Genomic DNA, 20,146 nt, shown 5'->3' on the forward strand with positions numbered 1-20,146 from the left:
ACGTGTAAATGAATTCTCTGGATACCTGAAGTACTTGTCTGAACATTAACGGGGAGGCGGCTTGGTTTCTGTTTCACAGCCAGATGGCGCCGTTTGACTCTACAAGAGAAGATTTTCTGTGCGTTACAAACTGATCTGAAGCAAACCTTTAAAGAGAAACTTGTTTATTTTGAAGAAACATTACAAAACAATTCTCAAAAATGTCAAAAAAGGGTATTGAGAACATACGTGCCACCCTAGCAAATACATAGCGGTCCTTTGTGAAAAGAAATACCTTCCAAGCAGTCCTTAAGAGTAGTGTCACCAGTTCCAAAGCCCAAAGAGGGGAGAAAAAAAACACTTTCCTTCCCAGATTAGGACATCCACAATACAAACAGCGCAGTACAATGATATGAACAATGAATGGGAGCTCATTTTAAAACAGACTCTTCCACCGACGCTTGCCTTCTCACAGCTGAGCCGTCGTGCGCGTCGCACTCGTGTCCCACTCGTGGCCATCCTCCTGTTGGTAAAGTCAGTGGGTCGGCACGTCCCATCCGTCAGAAAGGTGGGGTTCGCTGTGCGGGTCTGAGCGGGATAAAAGGGTTTCCGGGCATCACTAGTCGCCGTCTTCTTGCCTTCTAGCCCACGGTGACAAACCGGCTGCCTTTAGTGCTCTGTGCTGTGGCCGTGCGCCGATCTTTTAGGATGCGGAATCGCTCGTTCAAGGTCATCGATGTTTGCTGTGGAGAGAGAAAATACACCAGAGACATGTTAACCGCAGTTAAAGGAGAAATCTGTAATTATATGCAACTGTACTAAATCATAAAATGACCATGATGACATCAGAGATAAAGGAAACATGTTGTGTTGTTGTTTGCCCTTTCGTGTTGATTACAGTTCAAATTAATGCTGAACGAGTGTCTGAGTCCTAAGAAATCATTAATAGAGAGAGCAGATGTTTATAACAGTTAAATTGAGCAATATGATAAGGAAGTCTGGCAGGAAGTCAGTCAAACTCCAGAGTGTATATTTTCGGAGTAGTGGGCTTTTGTTTTCAGGATAACGGGCTGAACGTGACGTTGAAGAGTGACAGTTATAAACAGCTGATCAGCTTACAGTGGAGGACTCCTCACTGCCTGTTAATGTTGCGCTCACTGATAATCAATCAGTTTGTGTCATTTTTTAAGAAAAAAAATTCTCTGATTCTGATTAGATGGGAATATTTTCTGGTTTCTTTTTTCCGACAGTAAACTGAATGTCTTTGAGTTGTGGACAAAACAAGACAATTGAGGACGTCACCTTGGATTTTGGGAAACACTGATCAATAGTTTCTAATATTTTATGGACCAAACAACTAATCGATTAGTGGAGAAAATGACAGAGATTGATCAATAATGAAAGCAATCATTAGAGGGAAGACTTTGAAAATGAGGTCCAAACTAAGGTTGTAAATTGTAAAATCTTTCCTTCATTGATCGTTAAGTTAATCAATTAATCAGAATTACAAAATCTTTAAAATGTTGCATTTACCAAACAACCCCTCGATCAAAGTTCTATTTCCACAGCAACGTGTTCCACGTTCTCCGACAGCGTCACATACACTCTTAGAAATAAAGGTGCTAAATAGAACCATTTAAGGTTCTTCAGCTTGTCCCCATAGAACCATTTTTGGTTCCTGATAGAAAGTTTTTATAAAAAGGTCACTTGGGACCCTTTCAAAGAGTTCTACCTAGAACCATGTGTGAAAGGTTTCACCTAGAACCCCCTGTGAGAGGTTCTACAGAGAACCCTTTTATGGTGCAGTGCTTCCACTTGGCACCCTCTCTGGAGGTTCTATCCAGAACCTTTCTACCTTTCTAAAAGTTCCAACAAGAATCCAACCAGAGAATCCAAGTGTTTTATCTAGAGTCAACCCAGGGGGTTCTACCAAGAACAGTTTCATATTATAGTACAGAGAACCCAAAAAGGGTTCTTTGGATGAAAAGGGTTCTTAATGGAACCCTTAGTCAGAGGTGAATTGTTCTGGGTAGAACCACAGCTCTTTGGGAAGAACCCTTTTGTCATAAGAGTGTAGCTTATGGAACATATAAAGGGCTGCATATTTCAGATGTTTATTTGATAGTAGATCAATTAAATTTTACACGATCAATCAGGACGCTCTCACCGGTTTCCCAACACTGTTGATGTCGAACTGCAGAGGGACTCCTTTTGGGATTTTCTTCTCCACGGTTTCCACTTTGACAGGAGCGGCGGTGACAGCTGGGGGATGCAGGGTCCACGCGGTGGGAGGCCTGCGAAGAGGTCGCACAGTCTGTCAGTGACCGAGGAGGTGTGAAGGTCACAACCAACACGTGCATTGCCAAATATTATACTATGAATTAAAAAAAAAAAAACAGCTTGTGGAAATGATCTCATAAAAGACGTCTAAAAAGCAGAGTGTAAATAAAAGATCCTGCAGGGTTTGTGATGCTTACTCAGGCTGCGTCCTGGCTGTGGGGTTGTCAATTGAAACGGTCAGGATTCCACTGCTGGTTGTTGATGTGCGCCACCTGGTGGAGAAACAGAAACACTGACCTGTAACAAACAACAACAACAGACACCGACCCTGAAATGGCAAAAAACGGTCTTTTTCTCCCTTCAAATGATTCATATCCTCCGTGAGATTTCCTCTTCTACAGATAAAACACTCAGAATACTCACTGGCGAGTTCTGACTGGAGGAGCGCGAGGATTTGGCTTCTGCACCTGAGCCTGTACCTGGAATATGAAGCATGAAGATCAAACAATGACTATTGATATTTGGACTAAGTCTAATAAAAGATGCAAGTGTTAAAAAGCCCAAATAAAACAGGTTATACTACAAATGAGAACTGAAAATCCACACATTCAGGCCTCTTCAAATATTCGGGGACGTCCTCAGTGGACAGGACTGTCTTTCAGAGGCTACAGCAACTTACAGCAAAGTAGTACTGATATCATATGAAAGCAGAAGTCCTGCTGTGACCTGCAGGATAATCACATCCTCATGAAACTTCTTAAACTAAAGACCTGGGACATCCAGAGGATGTGTGGCTTTTCTAGGTATATTGACAATAAGGTTTTTTTTGAGCAATTCCCACAACAGAACCATCTAACCTGCTCACCATCTAATCACTGGAAAAAGCTTTACAGATGTCCTCAGGATCTGTGTGTCTTCATGAGGCATTTGTCACCATTTTTAATCGATCCTCAGGAGGTAAAAAAGGGTTGAATTGTGCATCAAATCTGCATAATATTAACCTTAAACCTGCTGCAGCAACTTATAAGACAAAACTGGGCATGGAAACGGCCATCAAAAACTTAATTATGTTCTAAGCTATACACACTAAACTTTCCTAACTTGAATAAGCTCCTAAAGAAAATACAATGTTTATGACTATTAATAACTGTCTTTATCTTCCAAACTTTCAGATGATGTGTAACACTTCTATGTGGCATATACTTTTCACCCACTGTCTCCCACAAAAGACCCATTTTCCCCTAAAAATGACAAAAAATGGGTTTACGGTATGGATGGAAGGAGTGGAAGAGGTTTCATCTGTTACATGTACTAACTCTCAACAGTCCCTTTAACACAGAGATCCTGCAACACTGCCGCAGTGAAAACCTGTCATTATGTTGGCTTTGCTTTTGTGCACAACCTTCCAGAAGGAAAAGAGGCGTCACGCCGGGTTCAGAGCGCCATGATGAGCAGTAACCTGGCTGTTCACACCAGAAGTGTCCCTCAACAAGCGATTCTGCTCCTCTGCTCTTTCCAAATCATACGTAGAGCCGACAACCTTGTAAATTTATAACGCAAGGCTTCTCTTTTGCAGCCATGTTGTTAAAAAGATGGCAGGGAGGGGCTTCTCTCCTGCCTCTGTGTGTGTACTTGTCTCTCTTGCTCATCATGATACAATATTATATCGATTCTTTGGACAACGACACAGTCTTTGCTGACATCACAAAGTCTGTCACGGTACGATTCGGTTCAATTCAGTGGCCTGCCATCAATATGAGACACTGTAGATTAAATCAGGATCAATTTTATGACTGAACTCTTACAGACATTTGTGACAGACAGGCCGTGGGAATTTCAAAATAAAGGTGAATCTTAAAGATGACGATACAGATCGATATTTTCGCTTTGCATCGATCATCTTGGATCTTTGAACACTGAAAAGATATATTGATCGTAACACCCCTACTGCTCAGACTCAACGGACAAATGTGGAATAAGAGAATAAAACACAATCACAAACAGCTGTGAACGTGTAACACAACAGCACTTTGTCCTGCCCTGTCCTGCTGGCTCACCCTTTTTACACAAACATTGATTTAGTTCTGTTGCTGCCTGTGCTGCTGGTTGAAAGGCTGAACAATGATTGACCACTGGGGTCTCTCTCGCACTTTAAACTACAAAACAGCAAGACGGCAAGAAGCTTTCTTTGGTTTGTGTCCATTTGTGAGAGACAGAAAGCACAGAGCGGTGGTGGAAAAAGGTAGAGACTGAATGAGGAGACACTGAACTGATAGTTTTGGGTAAACACAAGCTGTCATTTTCTTTAGATTGTTTTCACATTAGGCATGACTGCTTCATTCTGTGCCTGAGTATTATTTCTTCCCCTCTCTGCTCCCTGAACAGTCAGCTTTCACTTTAGTAAAGTTGTTCTGTACCCACTTACATCACCATCTACACAGCATTTGTTTATGTTGTTGCTATGGTTTAGAAAAGCCTGCCAATCACAAGACCCCAACAGCAGCTCACTTCCTTGTGCACATGTGTATGATGTATCTGAGTACACATGATCATCTTTTCATGTAGGCCCAGGCACACTTCAAAAAGTTCACACTGATCAAATGAACTGGACTTTGGGGTCAAGTGTACTCTGATCCGGGCCCAGGTCTCTGATGTGAAAGCCCCCTTGGTCTTGTAAAATTGATTAATGAAAGCATAAAACATGTATTTTACATGAATGAGATATTTTGACATAACATCCTAAAAAAAGAAAACATCCAACATGTGACTGCCATTACATTCCATGAGGGTGAGTCAGGGGTTTGCAACTCCTAAGTTAATGTAAGCAAATGTTGTGATTTGTTCTATAGAGAAACGTGAGGTGGAATAACAGCACAACACTCCTGGCTGTGTAGAAGAGTCTACTGCAACACGTAGCCTTTGTGTACCTTGAGTCCTCGGCGAAAAAGAAATGTAGCCTGGCGCGCTTCCCTCTGAGTCTGCTGGACGGGCGGCAGTGGTCTGCATGAGTGCAACACAAAAACAGTATTGAAACACAGCAGTGTACTCAGTGTAGGTTTGTTAAAGTATATTGAGTGTGATGCTACGTATGCTGCAAAGTTAACCACATAATGTAGCACATTCAGATACACTTAAGAGATTGCACCTCTTAAAACTCAGTCTTGTGTGTAATTAGATACTTCAGAAACCGGCCTGAGTTTGAGTTCTTGCACCACTCTGTTTTCAGAGAGGATTATACATCAGCAGCAGAGGACTGTGGGATTACACCAGTTGTTATAAAGGTGAGCTCACCGCCGCTGCAGCTGAAACGGTCTCCTGACCGATGCTGCATTCTGGCCTCTCTGTGGATCGGGCTGCCTGTACGGCCGCCTCTGTACCTCTGGCTTCCTGTACTGAGCTTCAGGGCGTTGAATGAAGGGCTTTGTTTTCTGTCGTGTTTTCTGAAAAGGGAAGTGTGGCGGAGGACAGATGCAGTAAATCCAAATGCAAAACAAGCAAATCATAATGTTACAGCAGAGGATTAGTTAAAATCTGAAATCCCCTTTTCAGCATTTATACTTGGTTTCAAATACCAAAACAAAATTTAATTTATGAAGAAGAATACAATGCTTAATGTATGAAATGAAGTGTGACGTATCTTAAACAGAGGAGATCAGCTGCTTCACCACTAAACTCTCAAAGCACAGATAAACGCTTTGAAAATAATTAAAAGTTCAAAATACTTTTGATAAGAATGAGTAAAGTTTGTGAATCCTCAAGGGGAAGGACATACCTGAATACTGAGCGTGTAAAACACAGCTTTAACAGAGAAAATAGTAATATATTTACTGTAATAAATCATAAAACCTCCATGGCCATCAGAAATTAATGAATTAACCTGCTTTTCTGACAACAATCATACGGCCAGTATGTTCTTCTTTCCGCCCGGAACAACTGTTTTAGTTTCTATTAATGAGTCATTTGAATCCATTAATCTTTTAGAAGGAGTTGATGTTTATAACAGTTGAACTGAGCAATATATCAGTGTGTGTATTTTCAGAGCAGTGGGCTTTTGTTTTCAGGATAACAGGATTCGCTTTACATTGATGGGCAATCTGTGGTTATAAAGAGTAGATCATCTTACAGTGTAGAGCTCATCATGGTTTATTATGGTCAGATTACAATATTGCACTCATTTTGTGTTGCCACAGTTTTTTCTGCTGCCTGCCTGAGTTTCCTCAAGTCTGGTGAGGAGGTGGTGGGGGGAAACAACTCTCTTCAACAGCCCGTATATTAAAAAGAATTTCAACCTATTTAATATACGGTCTACGGCTCCAATTCGCCATTTGGACTGAAGTGCTTACTGACGTTTGATAGAAACAGAGAGAAAAACAGATAAGGGTGTTGTAGGAGAGCTGCAGCACTTCAAAGTTCCAATCACATCCGCTGATTCTCATCGACCTCTGCTAGCCTTGAATGAATAACAATTCTGGGATGATGGGAAACAAAATGGAAAACTTTCTACGGTTGTCTGGAGCAGACAACAATGGGGGCAGCTAACGAAGAGAGCTAGTGCTTCCTGGATACCAGACGGCGGCCGCTGATGTCTGTTGCCAGGCGACAGGATGTGGAGAAAGCTCTGCCTCTGGGCATGATGAAGGTCAGGCAGAACCAGGTCATTAAAGCAAGAGGATCAAGGTCTGCTGGTGTGCCAAGCTCAAAGACAAGGCGAGCAAGACTGGCTGTGGTTACCAGGGTAACTAATAATATTGCACAAGTTTTTTGTAAAATACTTGAGCTCTGTCTTTCTTTTGAGACTCTTTGTTGGTTCGAGATCTCAATCAAGCTTGGCTGCAATACCAGCAACACATGGGCGAAGTTTCATTAGTTTTCTTCAATCAGGACTCTCAATATTTTGTATTGTTCTCTTTTTACTCTTTGTTTATGTTTTGATGGGGGGGGGGGGGGGGGGGGTATTCTATCATCATTCAACTTCCAATCAAGGCTCAACCTGTTCCACTAAGACAATTTAGCCTGGTCTATTCATCAATGCTAACTCAAGCAGGGTGAAAACAACCTTCCATTGTGATTAATCAATACACACATTATCAAAACCATTAATCAAATCAGTAATGAACAGCAGTCAATGTCTGCCAAAGTCGTCATAGCAGGTAGCGTTTCTGTAGTCATGACCACACAAATACACATATTAGTCTGTGAGAACACAAAACTCTAGAATCACAAGATAAAAGGTGTCATATGTTGACAGTCTTCTTGTCAGTTTAGTATCATTATAATCCATACAGGCAAACTGAATTTCCATACAAACTTTAAATTTCATTGCCTCAACTCTAGCTGCTATTTTATTGTGAAATGACCATGGGAATGCATTAAAAAAAGAAAAAAGATTTCTAACTGAAACACATACTGGTTGGTGGTAAATTTTGCTCCAAGATGCACGATAATGGTTGTATGGTCACTTTGTGGTCTTCTGAATCAGAATCAAATTGTAACGTGCAAAGAGGTATCCACCCCCATTTCCTACTGAATAATATACAAGCGTTTGCATTTTTCAACATGGCAGGATTCACTAACAGCTTCAAGACAGCTGCGAGACAACAAGTTTGTCCTCCAAAAGAGACATTTTACACCATCACAGAGACACGGTTTTAAGGGAACGATTTCTGTACACGATTCATACTTTCTGAGCAGATTTTGTTTTATGCACTCAGTTAGATTAATGTCCTGATCCCAGAATAAGACAGAGTGTCGGTGCTGGTCTGGTGTGTGTGTCCTGTTACCTGGTTGATTGCTGCTCTGTTAAATGTGCCAACTCGTTTGAGCAGGGCAGCTGGCCTCCTGGCTGCCAGGCCTGTGATAACCCCCTGACCCCGCCGTCGACCCGGTGGTGGAGGGACTCTTCTGTTTCTTAATTTAGGTGCTGCTCCTCCTCTGGCCACGCCACCTCCTGGTACAGACGATATTAGACATGTACGGAACTGTTTCGGCAGGAAAGTAGCAAAGGTTAACAATGATGCAAACAAAATGGGAGGAATGATTAGCGCACACACCTCTCTGGACTGGTCCAGCAGTCCTGGGCGAAACTCCCTTAGCTTGGGTTAAACGGCCTTTCTTCTTCACTGGTCGTCGGTTCACAGTGGCCTGTCTCCTTTTTAACTGTTGTTCTTTTTTATTCAACCGAATGATGTCATCTGTTAAATGTAGCACAGGAGCAATAATAAACAGGAGCGTCTAAATGCTCAAATTAGATCTGTGTAGCTAGCTACTGGCAGCTGGTTAGCAGCTAACGTGAGCTAGTACTCTATTTCAGTAACGTTTGTGTTAGCCATCTTACCTAATGACATGTCGACTTTATCAGGAACTGCCGGTCTTTTCCCCCGCCCTGCTGTAAAATCATCTTTGTTCATACTTTAAAATCACGACAAACAACCCCGAGTGCAAAAAGAAACACAAGAATCACTGGCCACTGTGCCAGCAGCTCGTCTCTTTAGAGGCTAACGTTACGCTACAACATACACGACCCTCCTCCGAACGTAAACGGCGCCGCGCATGCTCCGTACGGTCTGGTGTCTGGAAGGGAGCCCTGGATCTCGCGAGAGTTCTAATTTTAACCCAAATCATGGGTGTGTTCTTATTATTATCACTTTCCCTGCAAAGTGGCCTGCACAGATTCTAAAGCCATCTGTCACTGGGCCTAAAACAAACAATGGAGCTCACAGAGGAGTTTTATATCTCAGATATTTTTATATTTCATATTTTAATTTTAAATGATTATTTTACCTGTTTAAATAACATTTGACTTGTTTTCTAATAATATATAAGAATATTTAAATTGATTAAATCATATTTTAATATTTTATATGAATAAAGTTTAATATGTCTTGAAGTATTGTGTTTGTAAGTGACATTATTACTCATAATTATCAAGGATGACATATCGCATAATAATAGTCTGTAACATAATATCACATAATAGATCCTTCTACATTTGTGAACAAAGCTGTGCGTGCATTTTGGAGACCACAGCAGCTTGTCAGTGGGCTGCTGTAAACAGGAGCAGTGTTGATCGTGTCCTCAGTCCAGTCAAGATGTTTAATATCTTGGAGCCATAGACGCCACCGATTGCTCTGAAACGGTCGTGATCCTGTTGGAATTCTGAACAGCTTAAGTTTTCCAGTAGAACATCAATTCTGACATATCACATATGCAACAACCAGACATTTAGGTGATTTTGGTTGCTGGTAAAACATTTAATTCAACATTTGCAGCCTGATAACTTGCCTGGATGACTGGAGGAGACCACTACTTCTATTGCCAAAATGCATGTGCAGTTTTTCAATGACATCAGCTGTAAAAGGGTCTAAAATCTTGAAATATATTCAGAAAGCAATAATAAGTGTAGAGAGATGGTCTCATGAGTTAAAATCTCCTGTTTCAAAATCATGTTATATGCTGGTCACTAAAAAGAAAACAGACAATGAGCAGGATTAAGAGAAGCATTTTTATACATAAACAGGGTTCTGTTGAGAGCCACCTGTGACACGGCTGCAAAAAATCATCTACAAAAACTTCACAGGATGCAATATAGAGCATTAAGAGTTAGCGTGGAATCAATTAAAACCACACCCATCAATGCATTGCTTGAAATCTGGTGAGCTGCCATTGTACTTGAGAAAAACTAAATTATCGTTAACATACTGGATAAGGATTCAGTGAGAAGGAAATGGAAATATAGCTTCATCTGTTCTGAGGAACTGTGGAGTATGTAACATTTGCTGGTAAAGGGTTTGGATGGAAAATTAACCAGAAAGTGTCACAGTCACAATTAGACTCTATACAATATAGTCCAGCGGTAATAAGTAGGAGCGGTCTTCTGTGGATATTTCCACAATTCAAAGTAAATCTGCAAATATTAGACAAGAAAACAGAGTGGACAGAGAATAATCTCAACGTAAGGTATCAGAAGGAATACTAAGCAGAGTGGAAACAGTAAAAATGATGGTACTTCCAAAATTCTTATTTTTATTTCAAGCATTACCAATACCAATGACAAGAGTGGACTTTAATAAATGGAATAAAATAATTTCAAATTTTATATGGAATAATAGAAGACAGCAAATCAAATTTAAAACTTTACTACAACAAAAATAAGAAAGAGGGTTGTCCCAAATTTGCAGAATTATTTCTGTGCTGCACAAAATCTTACAATGTTGAAGAGGATGAAAGGAATACAGAAAAAGAAACTGTAAAGCTATTAATGTCAATTTCAATTATCAATTCATTGCAAAGTCATGATGTCACACACTCCGATACAGTACGTGGCGGCATGCACCTTTAACGCTGGTTTGTAGCCTGACATTTAAACCAAAGAAGAAGAAGAAGAAAGAAGGTCTGGATGCTTCCTCATAAAACACTAATCATAAATAAGATAAAGGAGGTTGTCCTATAAAATCGTTCATAAATGTTTCCCTGCCAGTCACTACATGGAGACATTTAATAGAGATTTATTACATTTATTTTGGCATTATTCTCACACCAAGAAACTGTGGCAAGACCTTTGCAGATTTATCAGTGACCATATTTTCAAATACTTTGTTTTATAATGGAAAAACATTGTGCTTGGTGTCTTTCTTTCTTTTTTATTTTATTTTATTTTATGTGCACACATATAAAATACATTAATGAAGGAAAGAAAAAATGAATATATAAATGTGTCAGGAGAGGTCAGGAAGCCACAGGCGTATACTAGGGACCCCCCTCCTTTTAAGAAAAAACAAATCAAAACAAACAAATAAACAAATAAACACCATAATACTAATCAAAACAGCACACACATCATTTGAGAGTCCAGTCCAGAGTCCTTAAACACCCTCAAAAAAGATGACAAATACTTTTTTTCATCACAAATCTTCTGGTATTTTTTAAAATTCAAAGAAGTGAATTCTCAAACAAACAATTTTACAATTTTCTTGAAAGAAACTGAAAGATAAATAAAACTTATTTCTTTTTTCTTTGAACAAAAAGGATATTAAAACGTATGATTTATGTACGTCATTTAACATTTTTATGTAATGTACTTTAATTTACCTCTGGTGCTTCTGTTGTGTTTATTTTGTATACTGTCTCATTGTATACTTACTGTTTGTCAATAAAGCGCAGAGAAAAAATAGAAGAGGAAGAAAACGGTGCCGCGCATGCTCTGTAAGGACGTTCCAGCTGCATTGTGGGAAATGAAGTTCAACGCAACAAAAAATAGTGTGTTACAAAACCAAAACACCGGCGTGCTCATGTAACTGGTTGTGTAAAGGGAAATACGGTGTTTTCGTAACAGGACCGTTGAGAAGCGTCTTCGTCTGTCGGTTGTTTCAAACCACCTTCAACCGACGTTTTTTAAAGTTTCATTCATTGTATGTTTCACTGCATTTGGAGAAGGTAAGTCATTTGAATTAATAGTTTCCTCGTTCGTGTTGTTTAACATCTGGCTTGTGTTACTGAATTACTTTTGTCGTCCTAATTCAGTGCAACATAAACTTTGCTTCGTACTTTTTTGTTTCTGTGATGTTTTGTAAACGGACGCGGAGTTTTCTCGAGTTTTTCAGCCTTTTTTCTTTGTGGTTCTCCTGCAGCTCATCTTTTCTCTCCTCCGCATCAAGGCAACTCTTCTCGAGTCTTGTTGCCCGCAGTGATCCGAGCCTCACCTCACTGTTCTCCTGCCTGACGAAGTCATTCATTAATAAAACCATCATGTCAGACAAAAAACGTAAGGCGACATCCGCTCCTGCTGCTAAAGAGCCCAGCGCCAAGCAGCAGAAGTTGTCTCCCGTGCAGGAGGTGAAGAAGGACAGAGCTGAGGGCTGGCTGCAGGAGCTCCTGAAGCAGCAGAGGACAGACAAGGAGGACATGAAATTCAACAAAAAGCGCCTCCGTTTTATCTCTGACACTGAAAAGATAAAGCAGGGCTCAGAGGGGGTCCTGTACTGGATGTTAAGAGACCACAGAGTACAAGGTAAACACTTTAAACGTCCCCCAGCAGTGCAGTGGGAGACATGTTTCTGGCTTGTATTTTCTCCATGTCTCCATTAGTAACATGTCCTGTGTTTTTTTGTTTTTTCCCCCTTCTGTGTTCTAGATAACTGGGCACTGATCTACGCCCAGAGGCTTGCTGTGAAGGAGAACCTTCCTCTGCACGTCTGTGTCTGCCTGCATGTCCCAAAATCAGAGCTGTCCACCCTGAGACATTACGCCTTTATGCTGAAAGGTCTGGAGGAAGTTGCAAAGGTAACGACTGATCAGAAAAGCCGAACATTAGTAAATCATCCAGATAAATCTTTATCCAGGGCTTCTGCAGGTCTTTAAAAGATCTTAAAATCCAATAATCAGAATTTTAGACCTTAAAATGTCTTAAAATGTCCAGGGCTGCAACTAACAATTATTTTGTTGATTAATCAATAAGCTGTTTGGTCCATAAACCAGAAAATACTCACATGAAAAGCTGAAATCAGAGAATTTGTTTTTCTTTAAAAAATTACGCAAACCAATTAATCGATTATCAAAATGGATGGAGAGTAATTTAATTGTCAGTTTTGTGGAGAGAATCTGTGTTTATCAAACTGTAACAACTTAAAAACGACAACGACAAAGTGTAAAAATGTTTTAGAGATTCATCAGAGATAAAAATCATTGCAGCTGCAGTTAAAGGGAAAGTTTAACATTTTTCATCATGTCCAGTCAGTGTTGATGGTAACTGTAATCAGTTGAAGCAGTAAATTCCTCAGTGCTGCTATGTCAACCAATAAAGCTGAGTCCCCCTGCCGTGGAGCTTCCTCTGCAGTGCCTACATGTACCAGGATGCATTGTGCAGGAGCTACCGACACCCACGCCCATGTTACTGTGCATCACCACCCTGGCCTCCAGCTACCACTTTGTTTGGTCAAAACACAGCATTAGGTGACAGAAACAGTTCTAGTAGTTCTCCCTGAACACCAGCTTACATCACTGTGACATCACTGGGTGCAGGAAGTTGGCTTGACATCACGCCACACACACTTCTTTACTGAGTTTAGGTGTAGTTACAGGTAACATTATGGGTGAAAGTTGGTTTGGGCATTTAGAAGGCACACAAGTCAAACACACTGTACTCACTTGTTGCTCTGCCCCAACACCGAACAGGAATGCAAAAAGTTGGACATCCAGTTCCACCTGCTGCACGGTCCGGCGGGAGAAGTTCTTCCCGGCTTGGTGTCAGACCGCAGCCTGGGGGCCGTGGTGACGGACTTCTCCCCCCTCAGAGAGCCGCTGCAGTGGTTGGAGGGCGTCAAAAAGAAGCTTCCAAAGGACACTCCCCTCATACAGGTACAGTCTCACTCTCAGAGATACCATTGTTTGATTATTACTTAAAACTTATTAATTCACCTCCCTCAGTATTCATTGTTATATCAGTTAAACACCTAATTCTCCTTTTTATAGGTTGATGCCCACAATATCGTTCCCTGCTGGGTAGCGTCGCCTAAACTCGAGTACGCCGCCAGGACCATCCGAGGGAAAATCACCAAACTTTTGCCGGATTTCCTCACAGATTTTCCCCCGGTAGAGAAACACCCCCACACGGCTACAAGAACTGCCAAAGTAAGTGCTGCAGTAACGGTGAAGGGCACGCTCGGGTCGGCGCGAATTTAAGTTAATATGCTCTTGTGAGGAGAAGAACGAAGCGGTGCATTTGTTTTTATGTCACACTCAAGGACTTATGGATCGGTTAAAACAATCATAATTTGTCTTCTCCTAAAAATATTCACTGCTGTGGAAGTGTTTTCTGAGATCAATACAGGGGAAAGTGGCCTGTCAGTGAGCTCATTGATGGGGAGTTTGGAAGTTGCAGTAAAGCACTTCCTTTCAACCTTCAGCCTCTCCTCTCCTCTTCACATTATTTATTGATGAGTGAATAAAAACAGACTTTTTTTTTTTTTGGCCGTCCAAAAGTTTAAATCTCCTCCCCAGCAGCAGATATTAAAGCCGCAGGAGTTTGTTCTTCCACTGCAGTGCCGTGATTGATAAGTGAGGTGAACAGCTCAGAACTTTATTCACCTCTTATGAAGTTTGAAAAAAAAAAAAAAAACGCTGTCAGCTGTGACCTCTGCTGATTTTTTTTTTTGTCTGTTTTCTTCTCACAGCCAGTAGACTGGGAACAAACCTTAGCCTCCCTGCAGGTTGACAAAACAGTTGGAGAGCCGGAGTGGGCTAAACCAGGCACCAAGGGGGGCGTGGCCATGTTGGAGTCCTTCATCGATGTACGCCTTAAACTGTTTGAAACCCATCGCAACGATCCAAACGCCGCCGCCCTCAGCCAGCTCTCCCCCTGGATCCGCTTCGGTCAGTAGCACCATTAAAAAAACAGAGTAAATTTTATGCATGACTAAATTTACTCTCTTATTACCACATTATTGTGACCCAAACAACTACGCACCTACATCGGAGCTCTCCTGTCCGTCCCACAGTCCCAGAATTGTTGATTAATTCACTTTTCTGTGTGTTTGTGCAGGAAGTTCATCAGTCAGGCTTTAAGTTCAGGATGTTGTTGCTGAAGGTTTAAAATGGAGCTGCAACAATTCATCAAATAATCGATCAGTTGATGGAAAGAAAGTTAGTTGCCTCCATTTTGATAAATGATTTATTAAGCAAAAATGTCAAACATTTCATAAACAGGAGGATTTGCTGCTCTTCTTTGTCATTAATGACAGCAAACGAAGAGTCTTTGTGTTTTCAACTGTCGGTTGGACAAAAGAATCAATTCAAAGACTTTGGGATCTGGAGAATTTTGATTAGCATTTGTAAACTTTTATTGTTTTGTCTGACATTTTATGGCCTAATCAATAAATCATGAAAATCATGAAAGGCCTTCTCCATGTCACAGTTTGTTTTAAAGACCCCTCAAAGCTCTATTTAATTCAAAACTGGTTTTAAGCTACAAAAATAGTGAATGTGCTGATTTCAGAACAGCTTCGATGTTCCTGCTCTGATCCATATTCATTCTAGAAATAAAACAGATACTTCACATCATTATGAGTACTTGTGAAATTTGTTGGGTAGAAGTTGGTCGTTCAAAAGTCTGACTGAAACTCCAACCTTGTAACTCATTTTTATATATTATATATTTTTATTCAGCCCTGCCACTGTGAGTTATGTGACAAGTTTGGATGGTAGTGATGTAACAAAAGTAAAAACTCAAGGAACAATAATCCACAACAAAAAGTCCATGGATATGATATTCATTGCGATATTAAAAACAAAGAAAAATGATGATTTTTTCCTTACTTTCCTTTCCGAACTAAAATAAGTAATCATGTAATATCTTGATAGATATCATCACAGTCTGGTGCAGTATTGAGACTTTTTAAAATTGCGATTAGGAGGTGCAGTGGATCACAAAATTAATGTTTTTGAGATTTTTCAAATCAGCAAAAAAGAAAAAAATTAAATTCAAATTCTATTGAAAATGCACTTGGCTTTGATCTCGTAGTAATGATATCGTGATACTGTGATCAAACTCCCTGCTGTTAGTTATGTGAGACGTTTGGATGGTCTGTCCAGAAAGCATCTGTTTATCTGTGTTGCTGTTTAAGTTGCTGAGATATTCAGCAGCCTCAGTTCAAAGTGGACGGCCGTGACACCAGATCACAGAAAAACTTTCAGAAGTTCCTCATGCAAACTCTGAACTGGGGAAGACAGGGTTTTATCGCCGCTTCCTCGATCTGTCCATCTTTATGTGGCTCTTTTTTTTTTCCTTCATCCTGCTCAACCGTCTTTCCTTCTCCTCCCATCAGGCCACCTGTCCGCCCAGCGGGTGGCGCTGCAAGTTCAGCGCAGCGGGAGGAAGGCGGGTCAGCCCGTCTCCTCCTTCATTGAGGAGCTGGTGGTGCGCAGGGAGCTGACCGACAACTTCTGCTTCTACAACAAGAAGTACGACAGCGTGGAGGGTCAGTGGAGATCTCAGTAAACTGCATCCTGTTCACTCTGTCGTGTCTCATTAGTGGCAGCAGTTAGACGAGTCACACGCTGAACTGCTTGATGATGATTCTGCTCCTGAAGTTGTCTTCTTTTGTTTTGTTTCTGTAAATGTTGTTGGATTGTGTGTGTGTGTGTGTGTGTGTGTGTGTGTGTGTGTGTGTGTGTGTGTGTGTGTATGTGTGTGTGTGTGTGTGTGTGTGTGTGTGTGTTACTCAGGTGCGTATGAATGGGCTCAGAAGACCCTGAAAGATCACGCCAAAGACAAGAGGCCGTATATCTACACACGTGAGCAGCTGGAGAAAGCAAAGACGCACGACAAACTGTGGAACGCTGCTCAGGTACAACATTTATCCTAAAAAACACAACAGGTCTCACAGTTTCCTTCTTATTTAAACGTTAAACATTTGCTTGTTCGTCTGTGTTAAAGGGATATTTATTTTTCATGAACTGCTGTTGATGTGGTCAGCGACAGAAGGTATTTATATAAGGTCCACCTAAAAAAAAATCATTAAAAGTTTAAGCGTACGCTATATTTAGAATTTCACCACTTTACTTTTGTAAACCAGAAGCCAGATGTGAGTGTGTCCAAATGAGGGATGTGTTTTGTGATTAAACATGGTCACCCTCACTAGTCAGCAGCAGAAACTAGTCTGTTAAACTATTCATCAATACTTTATTCATGCACGATGCCAGTTAAATGTTGCCTCTAAGATGTTAAGCAGCCGCCCGCCACTATTCAGGGCTGCAGCCCCTCTCACCGAGCACGTATGCCCCGATGGCCCACACAACCCCAGATGTTGTTATCAGCAAAGTTGGACAGACGACAGCTCATAAAACCAGCACGATCTGTCAGTGTTTCAATATAGAAAATGGAAATAAAATTGAATGTAGACCGTGACAGAATAAATGGATATACATCCCCTCGACCGGAGTGATGTGTGACCACAGGAAGTACAGTCACCTGCATGCAGAGCAGCTGCTGCTGCTGCTAGCTCTGCTAACGTTAGCCACACTGTGTGTCAGGCTGTCAGCTAACAGCAGCTCCAGGTGAACAAAGTCATTCGCCTGCAGACACTGAGATCCTCTTCGGTCTGAAAAGGTGAAGCATTTAGTGAGTTTTTGTCATGTTTTGTAAGTTAATGTTCAGTGTTCATATTGCACGGTGCAAAGTGCCACATTTCAGCAGCATTAAAATATTATTTGGTGATTGTAGACTGTAATTTTACCTCAGATCACAGGAGCTGCTGGTCTCCCGTTGCCTCAATCTGGCTTGGAAAATGGCAGTTTTCTGTCAGGAAAGGCTGTCTGACATCAATGAAAAGTGGTGAAAATATTCTAAATATAGTGAACACTTAAATGATCTTGTTTTTATTTTCAGATTTTTTTACACGTGGACTTTTTTTTTTAAGTGGCAAAAATATCTTTTGCTGCTGACCCCGTCCACAGCAGTTCATGGCTGAGTTTCTGTGCCCCTTTCTGCTTCTCCTGACTGTCATATACTGTAGCTGATACACTGATTACTGATACCTCGTACAACCCAGGATCAAATCCTCCAAACCACCGTTTTAAGCTTTGTTTCTTTTTCTCCATTAGTACCAGATGGTCAGTGAGGGGAAGATGCATGGTTTCTTGAGGATGTACTGGGCTAAAAAGATCCTGGAGTGGACTTCTTCACCAGAGGAGGCGCTCAAAATCGCTCTGTACCTGAACGATCGCTACGAGCTGGACGGCCAGGACCCTAATGGTTTTGTCGGTGAGGACGCAGATTAAATTCTCATTCGTGCAAGTGTGCTGCTGATTTTACTGAAGTACTTTCCTCACATATTCTGTTTTTTTTTCCTCCTGTAGGCTGTATGTGGTCTATTTGTGGCATCCACGATCAGGGCTGGGCAGAGAGACCCGTTTTCGGGAAGATCCGCTACATGAACTACAAAGGATGCCTGCGGAAGTTTGACGTACCCCAGTTTGAGCGAAAGTACTGTCCCAAAAACCTTTGAAGCGTTAAATGTTTGAAAGATGGGAGTAAAACGCCTGACAGCCGACGTCTCCTCCACCTCTACCTCAGACAGCATCTCTCTCTCTCGCAGTGGATTCTTTTCTTTTCTTTGTTTTATTCAGAATATTCATTGTTTTATTGCTTTGGCTGTTTTTTGTTTACATTTTCTGCTCATTTCCTGTACAGTGTGCTGTTGTTTAACTTAACACTAGATTTTGATCTGTGGTGCCTTTTTAGTAAAGAATACTTTTTACTTTGTTTTATGCTGTTTTTATATTACTGTTTGTTTTGTTTTGTTTTTTTACACAAAAGTAAAGTCATACTATTTTCTGCTCATTTATATTCACTTGTGTTGACAGTTCATTTCTTCATTTACAGTTCTCACAGTGTAAGACCTGAAATACAGCGTATGTTGCCTTCAACAGACTTGTCTGAACTTTCTTTACTTTTCGATCCACCTACAGTTTCTCTGAACTGATTGCATTTAAATGTACAGGATTTGTACTGGTTCCGTTTTCAAGGTTGGAAAAGTGCTTGGATTTTGGATAAAGTGCTTGAAATGACTTGAAATTGCAGTTTAGAGCTTCAAGGATTAGTTATTATTAATGATTAAATTAATACCTAATTCTTTTTAACAGATTAATTGATTTGAGTGTTTTTTTTAAATGAAAACCTCTCCTTTTATATGAGTCTTTTCTGTTTTGTTTTGTTTTTAACTTTGTGTAGATAAATGGGCTAAACAGGACATTTGAGGATGTCACTTTGGGCTTTGAGAAAACTGATTGACAGTTTTCACCTTTTTCTGACCAAACAACCAATTAATCAATTATTCAATCACTACCTGATTGAATAATTTTGATTTTTAGATCATGTGAAGAGAACTGGAGGGATTGGGACTAAACAGCTGTGTAGTCTAAAGAAAACCACTTATCAGTGAGGATCATCAGAAAAAAAGGCTTCACTTTGTTAGGGAACATAAAGATTGGACTCTGGTTCAGTGGAAAAAGGTCATGTGGTCTGATGTGTCCAGATTTACCCTGTTCCAGAGTGATGGGGGCATCAGGGTAAGAAGAGAGGCAGATGAAGTGATGCTCCCATCATGCATAGTGCTTACAGTAAAAGCCTGTGGGGGCAGTGTTATGATCTGGGGTTGCTTCAGTCGCTCAGGTCGAGGTTCAGCAACGTTATGAGCCCAAAAACTGAGTTCAGCTCACTACCTGAATATACTGAATGATCAGGTTTTTACATCAATGGATTTTTTTCTTCCCTGACGACACGGACAGATTCCAAGATGACGATGTCAGGATTCATCAGGATCAAACTGTGAAAGAGTGGATCAGGAAGCATGAGACATCATTTTGACTCATGGACTGTCCACCACAGAGTCCAGACCTGAACCCCACTGAGAATCTTTGGGATGTTCTGGAGGAGACTTTACACAGCGGTCCGACTCTCCCATCATCAATACAAGATCTTGGAGAAAAATTAATGCAACTCTGGACAGAAATAAATGTTGTGACACTGAATAAATTTATTGAAACGATGTCATGGTGAATGCATGTCGTAATCAAAGCTAAAGGCGGACCAATGAAATATTAGTGTGTGACTTTTTCTGTCCAGGCAGTGTCCAATACAATAGAATAAACGCATAGAAAGCAAAAAGATCATAGAAAAACTTCTTGCTTATAATAATATTTTCAGCACGTAGATGCTGCTGAAAAACATTTCAGCACCAACGGTCAACATATGAATGACAAAAAAAATAATTTGATTAAAGAGAAACTCATATGTTCTTAAAATCCAAAACAAGAAATAAAAAAAAAGACACATACAGTATCTCATGGCTGTATTTGCAGGCTCTTGGTTACATCACAGTTGCAAATGTAGTTT

The 20,146-nt window shown here is 40.7% G+C and overlaps 2 protein-coding genes across 3 annotated transcripts; one reads left to right on the forward strand and one right to left on the reverse strand.

Annotated features, from left to right (window-relative positions):
- Window positions 1-147: 147 nt before the first annotated feature.
- LOC146317345 (UAP56-interacting factor-like) lies at window positions 148-8,804 on the reverse strand. Its single transcript, XM_084731398.1, has 9 exons — window positions 8,594-8,804; window positions 8,310-8,450; window positions 8,040-8,206; window positions 5,551-5,699; window positions 5,187-5,259; window positions 2,683-2,738; window positions 2,457-2,531; window positions 2,147-2,273; window positions 148-722 (listed from the first exon to the last, which is right to left on the reverse strand). Exons 1-9 carry the CDS (start codon window positions 8,664-8,666, stop codon window positions 621-623), a joined length of 963 nt encoding a protein of 320 aa, XP_084587524.1. The 5' UTR covers window positions 8,667-8,804; the 3' UTR covers window positions 148-620.
- Window positions 8,805-11,502: 2,698 nt separating this feature from the next.
- Window positions 11,503-18,678, forward strand: cpdp (CPD photolyase). Of its 2 annotated transcripts, none has more exons than XM_084732798.1 (10): window positions 11,503-11,618; window positions 11,886-12,265; window positions 12,389-12,537; window positions 13,429-13,611; window positions 13,726-13,884; window positions 14,427-14,625; window positions 16,077-16,229; window positions 16,477-16,598; window positions 17,854-18,013; window positions 18,109-18,678. In XM_084732798.1, the coding sequence occupies exons 2-10, from the start codon at window positions 12,004-12,006 to the stop codon at window positions 18,255-18,257; spliced, it is 1,536 nt and encodes a 511-aa protein (XP_084588924.1). In that variant the 5' UTR covers window positions 11,503-11,618; window positions 11,886-12,003; the 3' UTR covers window positions 18,258-18,678. The 2 variants fall into 2 exon arrangements, with proteins under 2 accessions (XP_084588924.1, XP_084588923.1); XM_084732797.1 differs by having other exon boundaries at window positions 11,537-11,691.
- Window positions 18,679-20,146: the final 1,468 nt, after the last annotated feature.

Source organism: Lutjanus erythropterus, chromosome 12, assembly GCF_056507025.1.
Source record: "Lutjanus erythropterus isolate fLutEry1 chromosome 12, fLutEry1.hap2, whole genome shotgun sequence".
NCBI classification, from domain to species: Eukaryota; Metazoa; Chordata; class Actinopteri; order Lutjaniformes; family Lutjanidae; genus Lutjanus; species Lutjanus erythropterus.